Source organism: Martes martes (assembly GCF_963455335.1).
Source record: "Martes martes genome assembly, chromosome: 10".
Lineage (NCBI taxonomy): Eukaryota > Metazoa > Chordata > Mammalia > Carnivora > Mustelidae > Martes > Martes martes.
Genome location: NC_137898.1, coordinates 17,605,077 through 17,627,769, shown reverse-complemented (window position 1 = coordinate 17,627,769; position 22,693 = coordinate 17,605,077). Strand labels below are relative to the sequence as shown.

Sequence of the window (22,693 nt, the reverse complement as noted above, 5' to 3'; positions counted from 1 at the left end):
GGTTTCTACCTCATTGATCTCTGCTCTAATCTTGATTATTTCCCTTCTTACGTGTGGAGTTGGTTTGATTTGTTGTTGATTCTCCAGTTCTTTAAGGTGTAGAGACAGCTGGTGTATTCTGGATTTTTCAATTTTTTTGAGGGAGGCTTGGATGGCTATGTATTTCCCCCTTAGGACCACCTTTGCTGTATCCTGTAGGTTTTGGAGTGAAGTGTCTTCATTCTCATTGGTTTCCATAAATTGTTTAAGTTCTTCTTTGATCTCCTGGTTGATCCAAGCATTCTTAAGCAAGGTGGTCTTTAGCTTCCAGGTGTTTGAGTTCCTTCTGAACTTTTCCTTGTGATTGAGCTCCAGTTTCAAAGCATTGTGATCTGAGAATATGCAGGGAATCATCTCAGTCTTTTGGTATCGGTTGAGCCCTGATTTGTGACCCAGTATGTGGTCTATTCTGGAGAAGGTTCCATGTGCACTTGAGAAGAATGAGTATTCTGTTGTTTTAGGGTGGAATGTTCTGTATATATCTATGAGGTCCATCTGGTCCAATGTGTCATTCAATGCTCTTGTTTCTTTATTGATTTTCTGCTTTGATGATCTGTCTATTTCTGAGAGAGGCGTGTTAAGATCTCCTACTATTAATGTGTTCATATCAATATGACTCTTTATCTTGATTAATAGTTTTCTTATGTAATTGGCTGCTCCCATATTGGCGGCATAGATATTTACAATTGTTAGATCATCTTGGTGGATAGTCCCTTTAAGAATTATGTAGTGTCCTTCTGTATCTCTGACTACTGTCTTTAGTTTAAAATCTAATTTATCTGACATGAGAATCGCTACTGCGGCCTTCTTTTGAGGCCCGTTGGCATGAAAGATGCTTCTCCATCCCTTCACTTTCAGTCTGGGTGTATCTTTAGGTTCAAAATGGGTCTCTTGTAGACAACATATGGATGGGTCCTGTTGTTTTATCCAATCTGCAACCCTGTGTCATTTTATGGGCGCATTTAGGCCATTCACATTGAGAGTGATTATTGAGAGATACGTTTTTATTGACATTGTGTTATCTTTGAAGTCTTTCTTTCTGTCGATTGTCTATATATTTCTTTTTAATGCTGTTCTTAGGATTTTTCCTCTTTTATAGAACCCCCCTTAATATTTCCTGCAGTGTCGGCTTGGTGGTTGCATAGTCTTTTAAGCCTTGCCGGTCTTGGAAACTCTTTATCTCCCCATCCATTTTGAATGTCAGTCTTGCTGGATAAAGTATTCTTGGTTGCATGTTCTTCTCATTTAGTGCCCTGAATATATCTTGCCAACCCTTTCTGGCTTGCCAGGTCTTTGTGTACAGGTGACATTATTCTGATGGGCTTTCCTCTGTATGTAAGGAGCTTCTTTGTCCTAGCGGCTTTCAAGAGATTGTATCTACAATTATGATTCCTCAATTTTACTATGAGGTGCCTGGATGTTTTTTTGGAATTTATAATCTTGGGGGGAGACCCTTCTGCCTCTAGTACCTGAACACTTGTTCCATTCACGAGATTGGGAAAATTTTCATGAAGAACTTGTTCCACTATATCTTCTAGACTTCTTTCTTTCTCCTCCCCTTCAGGGATTCCAATAATTCTGACGTTGGAACGTTTCATGGCATCATTTATTTCCCTGATTCTGTTTTCGTGGCTTCTAAGCTGTTTGTTCCAGGCTTCCTCCTGATCCTTTCTCTCTATCTGTTTGTCCTCCAGATCACTAATTCTATCTTCTGTCTCAGTTACCCTAGCTTTTAGAGAATTTAGATTAGATTGGAACTCATTGAGAGCATTGTTAACCTCATCCCTGGTGGCCTTCAGCTCTGCCCTAACTTTATGAACATCATCCCTGGTCGCTTTCAATTCTGCCTTAATCAATTCCGTTTGGTCATCCATGGCTTTCTCCAACCTAGCTATTGCCTGGATAATTGTTAGCCTGAATTCTCTTTCTGACATATTGTCTATGTTGATAGCCATTAGCTCTTTTGCAGAAGGCCCATCCTCTGTATTTTTCTTCTGTTGGGGATTCCTCCTCCTAGTCATTTTGGTGAGAGATGACTGGACAGATGTAGCTGGATGTATCGACCGTGGTGCAGTCAAGGTGCACCCTGGAACGCTTCTGAGCACTCAGGATTCCCCACCCAAACGAGAGAAAAAAGAAAAGAAAAAGAAAAAAGAGAGAGAGAGAGAGACAGGAAAAAAGGGGAAGATAAAAGAGAAGGTTTAGCCCAAATGGGCCCCAGGGTAAGATTTATGACGTATACAAACAAAAACAGACAGAAAAAAAGTCTGATAAAAGTATATGACGAGAGAAAAAAATATATATATATAAGGAAAAAAAGTAAGAACCTCGTCAAAAAGAACCCCAAGTATAAGATTTATATACTATCAGGACAAACAAATACACAGAGACATTGGCAGAAGAAAAAGATGGGAGCATGGTTATAGATTCTCAGTGTGGGTGAGGAAGGTTATTTTGATTCTTCCTGGATGTTATCTTGATATCTTTGTTAAAGACTCAAGTTTCCTGAGATAAATGGGGATTAAAAATTGGTTTACCTATAGGGGTAGCATTGATTGGAGAAAGGGGGTTACCTTGAAGTTTAACTCTATATGAATATTTGAAAATAAAATTAAAAAAGGAATAAACTGGACTAAACTAAACTAAAATTTTTTTAAAAAATTAAAAAAAAAATAGAAAAGCAAAAGAAAAACACGTGTATGTATCAAAAAATTCAGGTTAGAAGTTTACTATGGAATTTGATGTACTGGACATCTCACTGTGATGGTAAATAGGTTAAAAAATTATCTATATAAAAAAAGAAAAAAAAATGAACCAGAATAGTGGGAATGAGTTAAAAATAAAAGTTGTATCTATGAAGTAGTGGTGGTTGTTCTCTTGTAGTCTTTTTGTTTTTTTTTTCTTTCCTGATTTGTTTTCTGGGGGAGGGGGCTGCTACGTGGGTTTTCAGTTAATGATGTTCCCTGAGTTAAGTCCTCCAGCCCCCTCAAGGGGGTGGGCTCTGTGGAAACCAGTTTTTTCAGGCTTTTGTTCTCTGGAGGTTTTTATGTTTGTTCACTTCTTTTCTCTCGCCTTGACAACTTTTGATGTTTTTTGGAGGTTTAGAGGAAAGCAAACTGCACCCTGACCTCCCTCTCAGAGAGAAGCCTCAGTCTGCTCCTCTGCAGGTGCTGCAGCCGCTGGGCCGCTGGCAGAGCAGGTTCTGTGTCGCGGTCCCTGGGGACGCAGGATCTCCTGCTTGTATGCAAAACCACGGCAGCCGAGGCTGTCTGGGCAGCTCCAGACCGCCAGAGAGGTTCCAAGCAGTGTTCGCACACTGAGATTTTCCCGCTGGCCGGGGCTGGGAGTGCCTGGTCTTTCCAGGTCTAAGAGCGCTGGGCTTGTGCACACCTCTCACAGGGGAGGGTGTGGGGTGCAGGTGTCTCCAGCTCTAGCACGGCGCCAGTCTCAGAACACCAGGCTGGGCATTCGTGCACCTCTCTCAGGGGAGGGTGAGGCACGCACGCATCTCAGGCTGATAGCAAGGTGCGCTTTCTGCTGTCTGGCGTGGCTCCCAGCCCCTCACGGGAGCCGGACTCCACTCGTTCTCGGGCGCGCTGGCAGCTCAGGGATCAAGACCTGGTTTCTCCGCTGCACTCTCTCTGGCTCAGCTCCAGGGGAGGCTGTCCTGGGTCCGGGGACTTAAGCCCCTGTCCCTAGCCACCCCAATTCCCACAATTTCCCCCTGCAATCCTTTGCTCTTTTGAGTGCTTTCAACCAGACTCCAGGTTAATGCTGGTCCCCAGATGCAGGGCACTCTCGTATTGAGGTATTATTTTCCAGTCGGTCGCCTCTGGTGGCTCCCTCCCCCTTTTGTTCCTCTTCTGATATCAGTCCGACGTTCCCACTCCACTTTACCTGCCCACTGGTGTCTTCTGCCCCCCGTAGAGATCCAGACATGTATAATTCTGATCTCAGGCTGATTTCATGGCTGATCGGAGTTCTTTGGTAGTTAATCAGCTCACTTTAGGGTACAGGTTGAAACGGCACCTCCTCCTACTTCCCCGCCATCTTGTCTTCCCCTGGACATACTTACTTTTAGAAAAATGACTCAGGTATCTCTGAAGCCAGTAATCTTTGCATACACTCTAGCTATTATGCTATAATTTATGCTCACAACAAGAACCTCTCCGTGCAATCACCTTAGTTCTTTTTTTTCTGATACTATGAATATTTTTTCCCTATTTTGATTATGTATTTTTGAAATTCCAGTTTAATTAACATTAGTGTTATATTAGTTTCAGGTGTACATGCAAAACTCAGTGCTCATCTAAATAAGTGTACTCTGGATCTCCTTCATCTATTTCACCCATCACCCCTCTCCTCTTTGGTAACCACCAATTCTCCATATTTAAGAGTTTGTTTTATTTATCTCTTTTTTCACCATTGCTCATTTGTTTTCTTTCATAAATTCCACATGAGTGAAATTATATGGTACTTGTCTTTCTCTGACTGACGTATTTCACTTAGCATTATAACCTCTAGATCCATCTTTGTTGTTTCAAATGGCAAGATTTCATTCTTTTTTATGGCTGAATAATATTCCATTGTATATACATACCACTTCTTTATCCATTCATCAATCAATGGACACTTACATAATTTGAGTATTGTAAATAATGTTGCAAAAAACCTAGGGGTGCGTTTATCTTTCCAAAGTAGTGCTTTTGTGCGGTGCCTCAGTGGCTCAGTCAAGTTACCCATCCAACTTTGGCTCAGGTCATGATCCCAGGGTCCTGGGATCAAGCCTTTGGTCAGGTTCCCTGGTCAGCAGGGAGCCTGCTTCTCCCCATCTCCCAGCTCATGTGCTCTCTTATTATATCTCCCTCTCTCAAATAAATAAATAAATAAATCTTCAAAAAATTGTGTTTTCATATTCTTTGGGTGAATATTCAGTAGTGGAAGTACTAGATCATATGACAATTCTATTTTTAATTGTTTAAAGAGCCTCCATGCTATTTTCCACTGTGGCTGCACCAGTTTGCATTCTCACCAACAGTTCCCTTTTCTTCACATCCTTGCCAACACTTGTTATTTCTTGTGTTTTGATTTTAGCCATTCTGACAGGTGTGAGGTGATATCTCACTGTATTTTTGATTTGGATTTCCCTGATGATGAGTGATGTTAAGCATCTTCCTATGTGTTTGTTGGCCATCTTTATGTCTTCTTTGGAGAAATATCTGTTCATGTCTTTTGCTTATTTTTAGTTGGATTATTTGTGTTTCTTTTGGCATTAAGTTGTATAAGTTCTTTATGTATTTTGGATACTACCCATTATTAGATATGTCATTTGCAAATATCTTTTCTCATGCCTAGGTTGTCTTTTAGTTTTGTTCATTTTTTTCTTCATTGTGCAGATTTTTATTTGGATATAATACCAATAGTTTATTTATGCTTTTCTCTCTTGCCTCAGGATGGTGGGGTTTTAGAATATAGGTGAAATTTGGTGGGGCGAGTTCTGGAGCTGACAGCCAAAAAAGAATTCTTATGATGTCTCTGGTGCAAAAATGTGGTTTTATTAAAGCATGTGGACAGGGCCCATAGGGAGAAGGAGCTGCCCAGGGTTTGTGAGGTGTGGCTGATTATGTACTTGGGAGTTGGGGGAAGTAAGGAAAAAGGTGGTTTCAAAAGGATTTTTGTATGTTAAAGGAGACTCACAGGATACCAGAGGCCTTGTGAAATTAAAGTTGTTTTTCCTTCTAGTAAGGCATTAACAGTAAAAGAGTTGGAAGCTTCCTGGAGGAACAAAAATTTCACTTCACCTGCTTCAAGTTTCTGTCAATGGGCTGCAGATTATAAGGACCTTTAATTGTGTTTACCTTCCCTTCTTGAAACTAGGCCACTGATAGAAATATTTTGTTCTTATGAATTGCTAAGATTTTTATAAACTTAGGGAGACTCATGTCTTGCAGGATTGTAATCTCTATAAATTAATTTGTTTTTCCTTTAGGGCAGCCAGGAATGCCTGAGGACTGTCACATATATCCCATGGAGGGGTGGGCTATGGACTGTCAGCTTCTGCCTGTCCTCAGTTAGTCTTCTGCTCCCTCATCAAGGAGACATATCTAGAAAAATGTAACTGTGGCTAATGCCAGAGACATTACTGCCATTACTCTGTTTTAATGTTTTTATGTTTTCAGGTTTCACATTTAGGCCTTTAATCTATTTTGAGTCTATTTTTGTGTATAGTGTAAGAAAGTGGTCCAGTTTCATTCTTTTGCATGTAGCTGCTGTCCAGTTTTCCCAGTGCCATTTGTTGAAGAGACTTTTTCCTCACAACATATTCTTACCTCCTTTCTTGTAGATTAACTTCCAATAATCATGAGTTTATTTCTGAGTTCTCTATTCTGTCTATTGAACTATGTGTCTATTTTTGTGCCAGTAACATACTATTCTCTTTGCTACAGCTTTGTAGTATATCTTCAGAGCTGGGATTGTGATACCTCCAGTTTTGTTCCTCTTTTTCATCATTGCTTTTGTAATCTGGGTCTCTTGTTGTTCCATGCACATTTTAGGTTACTTGGTCTAGTTCTGTGAAAATGCTGTTGGTATTTTGATAGGGATTGCTTTAAATCTGTGGAGTTCTTAGAGTTAGAATGGACTTTTTGACAATATTTGTTCTTTCCCTCCATAAGCATGAAATATCTTTCCATTTGTTTGTGTCCATTTGTTTATCTCCATAAGCATGAAATATCTTTCCATTTGTTTTGAATTTCTTTCATCAGTGTTTTATAGTGTACAGAACTTTCACCTCCTTGGTTAAGTTTATTCCTAGGTATTTTATTATTTTTAGTGCAATTGTAAATGGCACTATTAATTTCTCTTTCTGCTACTTCATTATTTGTGTAAAAAATGCAGCAGATTACTGCATATTGATTTTGTATCTTGTGACTTTAGTGAATTCATTTATTCTAGTGGTTTTTTGGTAGTCTTTAGGGCGTAGTATATATAGTATCATGGCATCTGTAAATAGGGAAACTTTTACTTTTTCCTTACCAATTTGGGTATTTTTATTTCTTTTTGAGGTTTTATTTCTGTAGCTAGTACTTTTAGCACTATGTTGAATAAAAATGGTGAGAGTGGACATCGTTGTCTTGTTCATGATCTTAGGGGAAAAACTCTCAGTTTTTCACCCTTGAGTATGATGTTTGCTGTGGCTTTTTCATATATGGCCTTTATTATGTTAGTGTATGCACCCTTTAAACCTATTTTGTTGAAGGTTTTTATCATGATGTTGCACTTTGTCAAATACTTTGTATGCATCTACTGAAAGGATTATGTGGTTTTTATTGTGTTCTCTCTGATTTATTGTGTTGATAGATTTATGAATATTGGACCACTCTTGCAATGCAGGGATAAATCCCACTTGATCATGGTGAAAATTTTTAATAATTATTTAATTATTATTGGATTAGGATTGTTAATATTTTGTTGAGGAGTTTCACATCTATATTTATCAGAGATGTTGACCTGTAGATCTCTCTCTCTCTCTCTCTCTCTCTCAGTCTCTCTCTTTTTTCGTAGTGTCTTTGTCTGTTTTTGGTATCAGGGTAATGCTGACCTCACCAAATGAATTTAGAAGCTTTCCTTCCTCTACTTCTTCTTCTTTTGAATAGTTTGAGAGGAATAAGCATTAAATTTTCTTTAAATGTTTGGTACAATTCACCTGTAAAGTCATCTGGTTCTGGACTTTTGTTTGTTGGGTTTTTTGATTATTGATTACATTTCATTGATAGTTATTTGTTCAAATTTTCTATTTCTTCCTGACTCAATTTTGGTAGTTTTTTTTCCTCTATGAATTTATCCATTTCTTCTGTGTCGAGTTTATCTTCATAATATTCTCTTATAATCCTTTGTATTTCTGTCATGTTGGTTGTTATTGATCTTTAATTTGTGATTTTGAGTTCTCTTTTTTTTTTGATAAAAAAGCTAAGGCTTTATCAATTTTGTTATCATCAAAGAATCAGGTCTTCCTTGCAATGATGTCTTTTATTTATTTATTTATTTATTTATTTTGGTTTCTAGTTTGTTGATTTCTGCTCTAATCTTTATTATTTCCTTTCTTTTACTGGTTTTATTTGTTTTTCTTTTTCTAGCTCCTTTACCTATAAGGTTAGGTTTTTTATTTGAGATTTTTCTTGCTTCTTGATGTAGGCCTATATTGGTATAAATTTCCCTGTTGGAGGAGCTTTTTGCTGCTTTACGAAGAATTTGGATTGTTATATTTTCATTGTCATTTTCTCCATGTATATTTTGATTTCCTCTTTGATTTCTGGCTTAACTTCTTTATTGTTTAGTAGCATGTTATTTAACCTCCATATATTTGTGTTCATTCCAGGTTTTTTTCTTTCTTTTTTTTTTGTGGTTGATTTCTAGTTTCACAGCATTGTGGTCAGAAAAGATGCATAGTATGATTTCAGTCTTTTTGAATTGGTTGAGACTTGTTTTGTGGCCTAACAAGCAATCTGTTCTGGAGAATGTTCCATGTGAACTTGAAAACAATGTATATTCTGCTGTTTTAGGATGGAATGTTCTGAATATGTCTGTTAGATCCATCTGGTCCAATGTGTCATTCAAAGCCACTGTTTACTTGTTGACTTGTTTACTTGTTGACTTTCTCTTTGGATGATCTGGTGTGATTATGCTGTTAAAGTTCCCAACTATAATTGTTGTATTAATTGTTGTATTATTTATTGCTTCCTTTATGTTTGTTAATAGTTACTTTATGCATTTGGATGCTCCCATGTTTGGTGCATAAATATTTACAACTGTTATATGTTCTTGCTGGATTGTTCCCTTTGAGTATGTATTGTTTCCTTTTTGTTTCTGTTAACAGTCTTTGTTTTACAGTCAATTTTTTCTGATATAAGTATTGTTACCTGGCTCTCTTTTCACTTTCATTTGCATGGTAAATGTTTTTCTATCCATTCACTTTCAATCTGCCTGTGTCTTTAGGTCTGAGATTAGTCTCATGTAGGCAGCATAGAGATGGGTCTTACTTTTTTTTGTCTGTTCTTTCACTCTTTGTCATTTGATTGGAGCATTTAGTTCATTTATGTTCAAAGTGATTACTGATAGGATGTACTGACTGTCATTTTGTTACTTGTTTTATAGTTGTTTTAGTAGTTCTTCTCTATTCCTTTCTTCTCTTGCTCTCTTCTCTCATGGTTTGTTGGCTTTCTTTAGTGATATATGTAGATTCCCTTCTCTTTATTTTTTCCATATTTATTACTGGTTTTAGTTTTGTGTTTACCATTAGGTTTATATGTAATATCTTATGCTTATAAGAGTCTCTATTAAGCTGACGTTTGCTTAAGCTGGAAGCCCTTCTAGAAGCATTACATTTTTCCTCTCCTCCAGCCATGTTTTAGGTATATGGTGTCATAATTTACATCCTTTTATTTTGTGAGACCCTTGACTGATTTTTACAGATATTTAATTTACTGCTTAAGGAAGTTATCTTAGTTTTTAAGTTTAGCTTTTAAATTGTGGTAAAATATATGTGGCAAATGTACAGTTTTAGCCATTTGTACGTTCATAGTTCAGGGGAATTAAGTTACTTCACTATGTTATAATAACATCACCACCATGTGTTTCTGGTACTTTTTCATTTTCCCAAACTGAAACCAGACACCCATTAAATACTAATTGCCATTCCCTCTCCCTGAGGCCTAGGCAACCACCGTTCTACATACGATCTGTGAATTTGATATGCTAAGTACATCTTGTAAGTGGGAACAGACAGTGCTTGTCCTTTTGTGACTGCCTTATTTCACTTAGCAGAATCTATTATAGGTTAGTATGTTTTGGCATGTGTCATAATTTCCTTCATATTTCAGGGCTGAATAGTATTCCACTGTGTGTATACACCTCATTTTATTTATACAGTTACCTGCCAGTAAGTGCTTTGGTTGCTTCTTCTTACTGGCTATTGTGAATACTGCCATGAAAATGAGTGTAGAAATATTTGTTTGAATTCCTAATTTCCATGACTTTGGGTATATACCCAGAAGTGAAATTGCCAGGTCATGTAATAATTCTTTAAGTGTTTGAGAACTACCATAACATTTTCCATAGAGTGCTATCATTTGACATTCCCAACAGTAATGCACAATTGTTCCAGGTTTTCCACATTCTCTCCTACATTTATGTGTGTGTGTGTGTTCTTTAATAGTTATCTGTGTAGATCTGAAGTGGTGTTTCATTATGGTTTTTAAATCCATTTTCTAATGATTAATGATACTAAGATCTTTTCTTGTGCCTACAGGCCATTTATATATTTTCTTCTGAGAAATGTCTATGCAAGTCCGTTGTTTTAATCTGATTGTTTATTTCATTGTATTTTTATTTTTATTTATTTAGTTATTTTTCTTTAAAGTTTTTTATTTATTTGAGAGAGAGAGAGAGAGAGCTCATACAAGCTAGGGGAAGAGACAGAGCAAGAAGCAGACTCATCGCTGAGCAGGAAGCCTGATGCAGGGCTCAATACCAAAAGCCTGGGACCAAGACCTGAGCCAAGCCGAAGGCAGATGTTCAACCAACTGAATCACTCCCCAGGTGTCCTTCATTGTATTTTAACATGCAGAAATTCGTTATGTACTCTGGATATTAATACCTTATCAAATATATTATTTGCAAATATTTTCTCCACTTTTGTGTATTGTTGTTTCACGTTGTTGGTGGTGTTGCTTGATGCACAAAAGTTCTTAATATTGATAAAGTACAATTTATCTATTTTTTTTTTTTGCCTGTGTTTTTGGAATCATTGCCAAATCCAAGGTCATGGTTTTTCTTCTATGTATTCTTATAAGAGTTTTATAGTTTTAGCTAGATTTTAGGTCTTGATCTATATTGAGTTAATTTTTGCATATGATATGCGTTAAGGGTTCAATTTCATTCCTTTCTATATGGATATCCAGTTTCACAGCACCATTTTTTGAACCACCCGTCTCTACCCCATGACTACTCTTTACATCTTTGTTGAAAATCATTGAATACATATGCAAAGGTTTATTTCTAGGCTCTGAATTTTGTTCCATTACTATGTCTGTTTTTATGTCAATATCACTGATATACATAGCTTTGTAGTAAGTTTTAGATCCAGGAAGTTTTCCAAATTTGTTCTTTTCTCTTTTTTTCCCCCTCTTTTTCTTTACAGTATTATTTTCTCTGTTTGGGTTCGTTGACATTCCATGTGAATTTTTGGATGGATTTTTCTATTTCTCAAAGAACATTTCTTTTTTGGGGGGGGTTTATAGGGATTACATTGAATCTACAGATCAATTAGTTAGCATTGGCATCTTAATGACATGAAATATATCAGTTCATGAAAGTCTTTCCATTTATTTGGGTCAGATTATCTTTCAGCAACATTTTGTAGTTTTGCACTATAGAAGACTTTTGCCTCCTTCCTTATGTTTATTCTTAAATATTTATTATTTTTGATGTTGTTGTAAAAGGAATTGTTTTCCTAATCCTCTCTGGGTTATTCATTGGTAAGATAAAAATTCAATATATTTTCATGAAAAAAGTAAACTCTCAACAAATTGGGTAGAGAAGGAATGTACCTCAACATAAAGGGCCATATATGACAGATCCACATGCAGCATCACACTCAACAGGGAAAGGTTGAAAGCTTTCCCATCACACTCAGGAATAAGATGAGAGTGCCCACTCTCACCCCTCCTTCTCCCAAAAGCATTGGAAAAAAAACTCCTTGTGATATTTTTAGCAATTTCTACATATAGATCAGGCCATCAGTGAAGTGAGTTCATTTTACTTACTTAATTTTTACTTAAAATTACTAGCTGTGATAGTGTTTCTTTTTTTTTTTCTTTTAAAATATTTTATTTATTTGTTTGACAGAGATCACAAGTAGGCAGAGAGGCAGGCAGATATTCAGGGAAGCAGGCCCCCTGACCACGACCCCAGCTGAAAGCAGAAGCCCCAACCCATGGAGCCACCCAGGCACCACTGTGACAGTGTTTCTGATGTTGGCAACTATCTCAGATTAAACATTATCTTTGAAGAAAGGCCTTCACTGATCATCTTCTTCCTAGTAGAATTCTCCCTGAGTACCTTGTTTGCCTTATTATTAGCACTGAAAAGATAATGATTAGTATGCTAAATTGTTCCTTTATTTATTGTCTGCTTCTATTATGAGAATATAAAGTCCATGGAGGAAAGACCCTTTGCATAATTTTTGCCTATTTCATTAATTGCTGTGTCCTCACTCATAGCAGGGTTCTTGGCAGTAAATAAGTGCTCCAAATTTAAAATTTAAAATTTTAAAATTAAAAAAATAATTGAGTAATTATTATGTCTAAATCTGTGAATAAATATCTAGAACATCTAAACAAACTGCAAGGTAACATAATTGACTATTAAATGAAAGGAAAGAAAAACTTGCTATGACAAGTGGGGAAATACATGATAAATTAATTTTCCCTAACACAACATGGCAGGGCTGAAATTTTATTCTTGATTGGTGGTAGTCTTACAATGGTTCTAAGAATATGTATTTTTTATGACCCTAACTATGTGATTTGACTTAATACCTTCCTCCTATAGATATTTTTAAAGTTTTTGTGGAAATTCCCAGCGAATTTAATTAAGCAAGAATTAGTCTTGGACAATTCCCAATTCTAGAACTTAATGAGGAGTTTGGTTAGAAGGCATAAAATGTTCAGCGATCTTTGCTTGTGTTGGGAAGAAGATGCTATGCTCCTAACAACTGATATATATATATTTTTAGGGGGATTCTGTTAGGCTTACAGCATTACCTAAAGAAAAGCACAAGAATGTCTCTTAAAATATCAATTCAGCTAATCTGAGCAAACCGACAAGATAGAAAGAAGTTGACTAAAGAGTTGAATGGTATTTTTCTGTTTAGACATTAGTAGGAAAGAAGTTACTTGAGAAAAGACTCCCTCGGAAATGTCTGGTTGCTATCTTCTTATGTAAGGATAGGAATTCCTTGTCTTTTTGATAAATTCTCTTGATTTGCTAAATTTTTGATTTCTGTGTGGACCCTGGATTTCCTAGGAAGTATTTTACAGTACAAATAAAAGCAACCTTCTGAATAACCAGAAGACTCCACAGAGAGAACGGACAGGCAGTTGAATGAAATAAAATATGTCCTCAAGTAATAATGCAGCTTTTTACCTTCTCTTGTCAGACTGGATGATAGAAGAATTCCAGGTTCCTGTGAATGAGTAAAAAGTGTTCCTTCAGATTGTGGACTTTCCTTCCTAAGGTAAGAATAACAGTAAATAGTGGAAACCAGGCTTTGCAATTGTGTGAGTATATTTATTATGTAAAAGATTACTTTAGATAAAGCAAACTTGGATTGCAATTCTAGCTTTATCACTTAAAAATGAATGACTTTGGAAAAATTAACTAGATGTTCTGAGCCTCCGTTTTTTAACTATGAAATGAGGAATATAGTTCCTGTTACTGTAATAGGAAATGTGATTCCTTAAGTTGTGAGCCTGTGAATGGAATCCCCTGTAGTTGTTGTGAGCAGTGGGATGATCAGATCAGAATCAGATTTAAAAAGGATCCTTTGGACTGCATCAGAGCCACAAATTGATGGAATCCAGAATGAAAGGGGAGGGATGTTGTGGGAGGCTAGTGCAGTGGACCAGAAGTGGTGCAGGGAGGGAAATGATCAAGTTAGTGATACATTTTAGATGGGGTTAATAAGATTTATTAAAGGTATCAATAAGTGATACAAGAGCAAGAATGGCCTGAAGGACATGGTGATATTTCTCGACTGAGCATTGATATGGAAGGTGGTACCATTTAATTAGATGGGAAACACGTTTATTGATGAAAACTAAAAATTTAGTTTCAAAAGTACTGAATTAATATCCAAGTGGAAATATCCAGAGTTGGAGATTTTATATATATATATATATATATATATATATATATATATTTTATATATATTTAACTTTTAACTTTATGTATATATATGTATACATACATATATATATACATAAAGTTAAAAATTAAGGGAGAGGCACAACACTGGAGTGCTTTCCATTTATTGGTCAGGAAAAGAGGGCATATCCAACCAAAGATCCTATGAAAGAAGTTTCACGGAAGATGCAGTCCAGGGCCTCAAACTTCCATTCCTAGTTTGATCCACTCACTTCGGATATGTCAATTACCTTAAAGGGGCCTCAAGTATTTAGTTTTATGTTTTATAAACTGTGTACCTTTGCATGGAATTCCCTTGCGTTCTTTTCTTGTCCTTTCAGTTTTCCTTTGCAACTCAGTTAAAGCACTGCTTCCTCTGGGAAGCCTTCTCCGACTGCTGTTTGCTTATGACCTTCACACTGTGCAACTATTTTTATAGTATCGCTTATTACATTGGTGATTATTACGTATGCTATCACTGAGTGTTGGAAACCATGGCTTATTCAACTTGGAAATCACAATGTCTGTGACACATGTGACATAAACAGGTACTTCTGCCACAATCTTTTAATTGAATGAGTCAAAAAAGAGTAATCCTATAATGCATTTAAAATTTTCCCCTTTCTTTTGTAGATCACTTGCTTCTAATATGAGAAGTCAGTTCCTAATGCAGATAGATGGAACCAAATAGCAATGTAACTTACTTTGTCCTCTTGGGCCTCACCCAGGATCCAAAGGAACAGAAGATCCTTTTTGTTATGTTCTTAGTCTTTTATATTTTGACTGTGGTGGGAAACCTGCTCATTGTGGTAACTGTAACTGTCAGTAAGTCCCTGGACTCACCTATGTACTTTTTTCTCGCTAGCTTATCATTTATGGATGTCATTTATTCATCTTCTATTTCTCCCAGATTAATTTCAGACTTGTTGTTTGCAGAAAATACAATATCCTTCCATGCTTGTATGACTCAGCTATTAACAGAACACTTTTTTGGTGGCTCAGAGGTCTTTCTTCTGCTGGCAATGGCCTATGACCGCTATGTGGCCATCTGCAAGCCCTTGCATTACTTGGTGATCATGAGGCAGTGGGTGTGTGTTGTGCTGCTGGTAGTGTCCTGGGTGGGAGGTTTTCTGCATTCAGTAATTCAAGTTACCACTATTTACAGGCTCCCATTTTGTGGTCCCAATGTCATTGATCATTTTTTGTGTGACATGTATCCCTTATTGAAACTTGTCTGTACTGACACGTATGTCATTGGCCTGTTAGTGGTGGCCAATGGAGGACTGATCTGCAGTATTGTGTTTGTGCTCTTGCTCATATCTTATGGTGTCATCTTGCACTCTCTAAAGAACCTTAGTGCAGAAGGGAGGAGGAAAGCCCTCCAGACCTGTGGTTCCCACATCACTGTGGTGGTCTTCTTCTTTGTTCCATGTATTTTCATGTATGCAAGACCTGCTAAGACCTTTCCCATAGACAAATCATTGAGTGTGTTTTATACAGTCATAACCCCCATGCTGAACCCACTGATCTACACTCTGAGAAATTCTGAGATGACAAATGCTATGAAGAAGCTCTGGGGAAGAAATATTATATCTTTGAGTAGATAAATGTATCATTCACCATGAAGAGAATTATTTACCTTTAGGGTCTATATCTGTGGACTGTAGAAGTCCTCTTAAGTTTGACTTCCTTTATTTGTAAGAATTATAAGTAAATTATTATTAAAGTATGAAAAATTTCCCTTGAGGCTAGAATGTAAAGTCCATAACACCTTGTCAATCTCTAATTAGAAATGTGTGATGCCTCTATAGCAAGAAATCCATACTAGGTAATGAGTCACTGAGGACATTTTTGTATGATTACACTAATTTTTAGTTATTTTAAAATTTTTTAAAAACATTTTTTCTGAGACAGTATTTTTTTTTAGATTCTATCACTTAAGTTTATTCTTTTTATATTATTTGAAATAATGCTATGTAGAGTTTTCCTTATTAATTTTTGGTTGCTTTACATAAAAATATTTAGATTAATACTTTTAGTTTACATAAGAAAAATTGAAGTGTAATAGCCAAAAATAGATTAAAAATAATAATATTGAAAACCTTACAAAAAGAGATAAAGTGTAGGATACAATTCTGTTTAACTCTCAGCATTGTTTCCAATTGTCTTTTCCAGAGGCAGTTGCTTGATCTGTATCTTTAAACTCATCAGGTAATAATCTTTACAAATGCAAATGTCAATTTAAATATCTATGTGTGAGTCTTTCTATGTGTATGTAAATGCTTTACTATAGAACTTTTTATCAATAAACTTTTAATTTTATAATAGCTTTGTTTATTGATTTTTTTAAAGATTTTATTTATTTATTTGACAGACAGAGATAACAAGTAGGCAGAGAGGCAGGGAGAGAGAGAGAGGGGGAAGCGAGCTCCCGGCTGAGAGTGAGCCTGATGCAGGGCGAGATCCCAGGACCCTGGGATCATGACCTGAGTGGAAGGCAGAGGCTTAACCCACTGAGCCACCCAGGCACCCCTACTGATTTATGTTTAATTGAAATATAGTTGACATACAATATTACACTAGTTTCAGGTTTATACCATCGTGATTCAACAGTTATGTACATTATGATAGTGTGTGGGATTAGGGAGGGAGAGAGGTGTTGAACAGTCCCTTGGAGAGCCCTCATTTTTCCAGACCCCTTGGCTTGGGCTCCTTCTCTTCCCCATGGCAGGATGCCTGGCCTCTGAGTTGGCATTCTTGTATCCACAAGGGGGTGGGAGTGGATGGGATGGGACAGGAGGGCTAGAGCCCTACTGGGTTAACCTTCTCACCTGGCTGACCATCTGTTACCCTCCTGGTGGGTTGGGAATTGAATCAGGGTTTGGGCCAGATGCAGAATTTTGGGGGGTTCCCCTATGCCTCCCTGCTATATGAGTTCTGCAGAAGGACAGCATACTGTGGCTATGAGGTTAAGGTAGAGTGAATGCTCCAAGGCAGCCTGGAGACCTCTCAGGGGGAGGGCAAGCTTGGAGCTGAGGTGGAGAGCCAGCTCCAAGGATGCTTTCCCTGAGCAGAGGAAAAGCTGGAGCAAAACCCTGCAGAGTCCCAGGACATTGAAGTTCTGCAGAAAGACCTGATACAATTTCTCAGCACCTCAGTTTCTACAGAAAATGTAAGCTGCTGCCCCTGCTGCAGAAGTGGGTGGTAGAAGCTGACAACTACAAAAATCTGCACAGATATACAAAGCAGCGACACTTGTGTGGGCCCAAAAGAGCAAGTGAACAAGTCTGGAGAACCGCGTGAGGTAACCTGGAGAACATGATCCTGTAGTGCCTGAAACCCACCCAGGTTCAGATCAGCCCCATTGCCCAGCAGCTGGGGCATGAGAAGGATGTGGTCTGAGTGTACTTCTGCAATGGTGATCAGTAGGGACTACTGGCCAGGAGAGGATTTTGAGGCTGCTGGGTCTCTTTTTTCAGGGGTACCCGTATCCTTTCTTTTAGCACCAGGGCCCAGCTAGGTACTCCAGGCTATGGGGCCCCCACTTCACTACCCTATACTCCTTGATTCCTTTCCCTGAGGGTAGAGCCTTTCCCTCAGGGTGTGTTACCACTCTGGACTCTCCCATGCATTCAAACTGAGGTGCCGGCCCTTCCCAGGATTTGAGGGGTGGCAGAGGAGAGGTGAGAGCTAGGGAACAAGTACCTGGGGTTTGCCCCAGGGTTTTGGGATCAAGTTCTTCATTCACTGAGAAAGGATTTGGGAACACAAAAGATGTGGGGGCTGGGAGTTTGGGGGGACTAGTTGGAGGGAAGTCAAAGTTCAACGATGCTCTTTTTTAAATCCCTGCATCACTCATCACTTTGTTCTTAAAGAAGCCTCAGATGCAATAAACCATAAAATACATTACAGAATGCTGATGATGAAAAGTGTAGCTTCCATCTGTTACCATTCGTTACCAGCCAAAGTCCCTACAATATTATTGATTATACCCCCTAGGCTGTACTTTTCATTCTTGTGAGTTATTTATTTTATTCCCCATTATTGTACCTTTCAGCCCTTTCACCTATTTCCCTGATCCCTCCACTCCCTTCCCGTGGCAGCAGGCATTTGTTCTCTTTATTTATGAGTCTGTTTTTGTTTTTTGTTTGTTTTGGTGTGTTGATTAAATTCCACATAAAAATGAAATCTTTTGCAATGTCGTGAAGATATGCCATACTAGTCCATATAGATTTCTTCGTTTTTCTTATACTCCATGTTACTCACTTACAAATACATACTAAAATAAATATCTCCATTCCTGTTCATGTTATTACTTTTTTCTGTAATGAAGAATTTTATAATTGTGTGTTTGTGAATATGTGCAAGTATGAGTTCCTAGGAGAGCAATTGTTAGGAATGTATTTGAGTCAATGGTCAGATAGCTAAATGTCGAATTTTATTGCCAAACTGTTGTCCTTGAGATTGTACTAATAGCTACTCTGCTGCTCAGTCTGTGAAAGTACTGCTATCCATATTCTCAACAACCAACCAGATACATACTCATGGTATGAGGCAACCAGAAATCTTGCAATTTTTCTCATATTATTGAGTTTGGGTATCTTTTCATGTGTATAGCGAATCACTTTTTAAATCTATTTTGTGTACTTGTTGATCTTTTCCATACTGATATTAGTGAGTGCTGTCCTTTACTGAGGAAATGATCTCTTCTACTGATGTATAAGCAATTGATATTTTTCTGTAATTGAACTTGTGATGTGTTTTAATACTTGTATACATTATAGAATGCTTTTGGCATGTAAGTAATGTCCCTATTAATTTAATATTAAGTTATTTTTGGCTTATATATCTTGCTTAAAAAGACTTTCCCCATTTCCTTCATACCAAAATATTCTCCAACTGCTTTTTTAGCTCTTAATTTTAAAGCATTTTTGAGCCTGTATAATTACATTAATACTTTTGATCCATCTAGAATTTATTTTTATATAGGCATTAAAGAGGTATGGATTTTTTCATTGGTTTTCTAAATTTCAGGGTTTTTAAAATAGTTTCATAATTTTCCTTTTGCCATTGTCTTGAAGTCCTATTATATCTAAAGCTCCATATACACTTGGATCCCATCTAAGATTTAATTCTGTTTCATTGATCTCTATTCCTGTCCCAGTTGGTACACAATAAAATTGCTTTCATATGTGACACATTTTGTACATACCTCATTTTTTATTCAGATTTATGCCTATTCTTATATATTTACATTTCAGAGAAGTTTAAAATAAAAAATGATTTTACATTGAAATAAGATAAATACGTTTAACATTAAAATAAATTGACAAATTAAAATAAGTTTAAATAAAATAATTAAAAAATAAGTTTAAAATAGTTTTTAAGAAGATTCAATTTAAGATTAATTTAGGAAGAGTTTACAGCTTTCTAGTACTGAGAACTGCTATCCATGAGCAGGTCTTTTCATCAACAACTTATCTTTCATGACCTTGGGTACTGCTTCCATTTCTGCCTATCTGAGTTATGCCTTCTAGGTATCTGCTGTTCTCCATCCATGGCCCCTGAAATCCTGCTTTGCACTTTTGCTTTAAGAAAAACCATCTCTTTCAGGAAGTGTGTGGCTGAAGTCTTTGCTGAGTATCCATGTGGCCATGCGCAAATCTCTGTACTATGAAATTATCACAAGTGATGGGGATAAGGCTTCCTCTTTCGGTTGGCATGTGCTAGAGGCTTTGTCCTTGCAACCATTCAGGTTCTCTTCACTGTGTGGCTGCCTGTGTGTGGCTCCACTGTCATAGACCACTCGTGCATGACATAAACATTTGGCTGAAACTCATCTGCATGGACACTCATTCTCTTCGTCTCTTTTTTTGCTGTCAACAGTGGGTTCAGACCCCAAATAGTCAAAGTAATGTTGAAAAAGAAAACCAAAACTGGAGCATCACAATTCCAGACTTCAAGCTGTATTACAAAGCTGTGATCATCAAGACAGTTTGGTACCTGCATAGAAACAGACAAATAGACAACTCTATGGTCAACTAATCTTCGACAAAGCACGAAACTATATCCAAGGGAAAAAAGACAGTCCCTTCAACAAATACTGTTGGGAAAATTAGACAGCCATGTGCAGAAGAATGAAACTTTCTTATACCATACACAAAAATAAACTCAAAATGGATGAAAGACCTAAATGTGAGGCAGGAATCCATCAAAATCCTAGAGGGAAACATGGGCAGCAATGACCATTGCTCATCATCCTTGGCCTCTGATGCAGTGACTTCTTACTAGACACATCTCAAGAGGCAAAGGAAGCAAAAGCAAAAATGAACTATTAGGACTTCACCAAAAAACATTTGCAAGCAAAGGAAACAATTTAAAAGGCAACCTCTGGAATGGGAAACGATATTTGTATGTGACATATTTGATAAAGTGTTAGCGTTGAAAATATATAAAGAAGTTATCAAGTTGAGCACATACAAAATAATCCAGTGAAGAAATGGTGAGAAGACATCCAGATGGCTAACAGACATATGAAAAGATGATCAACATCCCTCATTGTTAGGGAAATACAAATCAAAACCATGATGAGAAGGCACCTCACACCTGTCAGAATGGTTAAAATGAACAAATCAAGAAACAACACGTGTTGGTGAGGATGGGAGAAAAAAACCCTCTTACAGGGTTGGTGGAACGCAAAGTGGTGCAGTCACTCTGGAAAACAGTATGAAGTTTCTCAGAAACTTAAAATGGAACTATCTTAACAATACAGCAATTGCTCTACTAGGTATTTACCCAAAGGACACAAAAACACTGACTTGAAGGGGCACATCCATCTTGATGTTTATAGAAGCATTATCACCAATAGCCAAATTATGGAATTAGCACAAATATTCATTGATTAATGAGTGGATAAAATAGATATGGTGTGGGTACACACACACACACACACACACACACATACAATGAAATATTACTGAGCCACCAAAAAGAATGAAATCTTGTCATTTGCAGTGAGGTGGTTGGATATAGAGTGCATTACTCTAAAGAAAATAAGTCAGTCAGAGAAAGAAAAATACCATATGATTCCACTCATATGTGGATTTTAAGAAACAAAGCAGGTGAACTTAAGGGAAGGGGAAAAGTAAGAGAGGGAGGCAAACCATAAGAGACTCTTAACTATAGAGACAAACTGAGGGTTGGGGAGGGGAGGAGGGTGGAGGATGGGTTAGATGGGTGATGAGTATTAAGTGGGCATTTCTTGTGATGAGCACTGGGTGTTATATGTAAGTGATGAATCACTAAATTCTACTCCTGAAACTAATACTACACTATATGTTAATTAACTAGAATTAAAAAAAAAACTTAAAAAGGAAATAAAAGAAAAAAGAAATAAAAAGAAACTGATTTACATAAAGAAATAGAGTCCACAGGAGAAGAGGTAAATTAAGGCAAAATAAAATATTTTATTTATCTTAAGAATAAATTTAAACTTTGAAAGAAGTTTCAAAAATAATTTATACTTTTGCCAGTAGAACAAGAAATTAGATGCTCTGTAAACATACTAAAATGTAAAAGAAAAATCATTTACAGAGCGAAATAAAAAAACCCATCTTAACCAATTGGGTATAGAAGGAATTTACCTCAGCATATAAAGGCCATATATAGCATATCCGTAGCTAACATCATACTCAACAGGGAAAGGTTGAAATCTTTCCCACTATAATTGGGCACAAGATGAGTGAGCCCACGCTCCCACCTCCTTTTCACATAGCAATGGGCTAAAAATCCCTGTCAAAACTGAGCCTTTTGTACATATAGGTCATGCCATCGGTGAAGTGAGAACACATTACTTAGAATGTTTACTTAATTTTACTACCTATAACAGTGTTTCTTATCATAGCCACTATCTATCCTTTGCATTGCAGCTTTAACCTTCCCTTTGAAGGAAGGCCTTCCCTGATCAACCTCTCCATAGTAGGAATCTCCATGAGGACCCTGTTTGCTTATTATTAGCCTTGATGAAGGCTATATTTAGTTTAGTATATTGTCCCCTTATTTACTGTCTAACTCTATTAGGAGAATATAAGGTCCATGCAGGAAGGACCATTTGTATAATTTTTTCCTCTATTTCCTCAATTGCTATGTTCTTACAGCATGTTTCCTGGCAATAAATAGGAACTCCAAATTAAAGAAATTATTAATTTAACAAATAGTTTTATGCCTAAATCTGTGAGTAAATAAAATGCCTAACCACACTAAAATTGACTATTAAATAAAAGGAAAGAAAAACTTGCTATGACAAGAGGGGAAATACATGATGAATTAATCTTCCCTAACACAAAATGGCTGGGCTGAAATTTTGTTCTTGACATGGTAGTAGTTTTATTTCTTTTCAGTGTAACAGTATTCATTGTTTTTGCACCACACCCAGTGCTCCATGCAATACGTGCCCTCCTTAATACCCACCACCTGGCTCCCCTAATCTCCCACCCCCTCCCCTTCGAAACCCTCAGATTGTTTTTCAGAGTCCATAGTCTCTCATGGTTCACCTCCCCTTCCAATTTCCCTCAACTCCCTTCTCCTCTCCATCTCCCCATGTCCTCCATGTTATTTGTTATGCTCCACAAATAAGTGAAACCATATGATAATTAACTCTTTCTGCTTGACTTATTTCACTCAGCATGATCTC

At 37.1% G+C, this 22,693-nt stretch overlaps 1 protein-coding gene across 1 annotated transcript; it reads left to right on the top strand.

Annotated features, from left to right (window-relative positions):
• Positions 1 to 14,678: 14,678 nt before the first annotated feature.
• Positions 14,679 to 15,608, top strand: LOC308350262 (olfactory receptor 4A47-like; the record flags this gene model as incomplete). Its single annotated transcript, XM_080815398.1, has 1 exon — positions 14,679 to 15,608. One exon carries the CDS (start codon positions 14,679 to 14,681, stop codon positions 15,606 to 15,608), a length of 930 nt encoding a protein of 309 aa, XP_080671524.1.
• Positions 15,609 to 22,693: the final 7,085 nt, after the last annotated feature.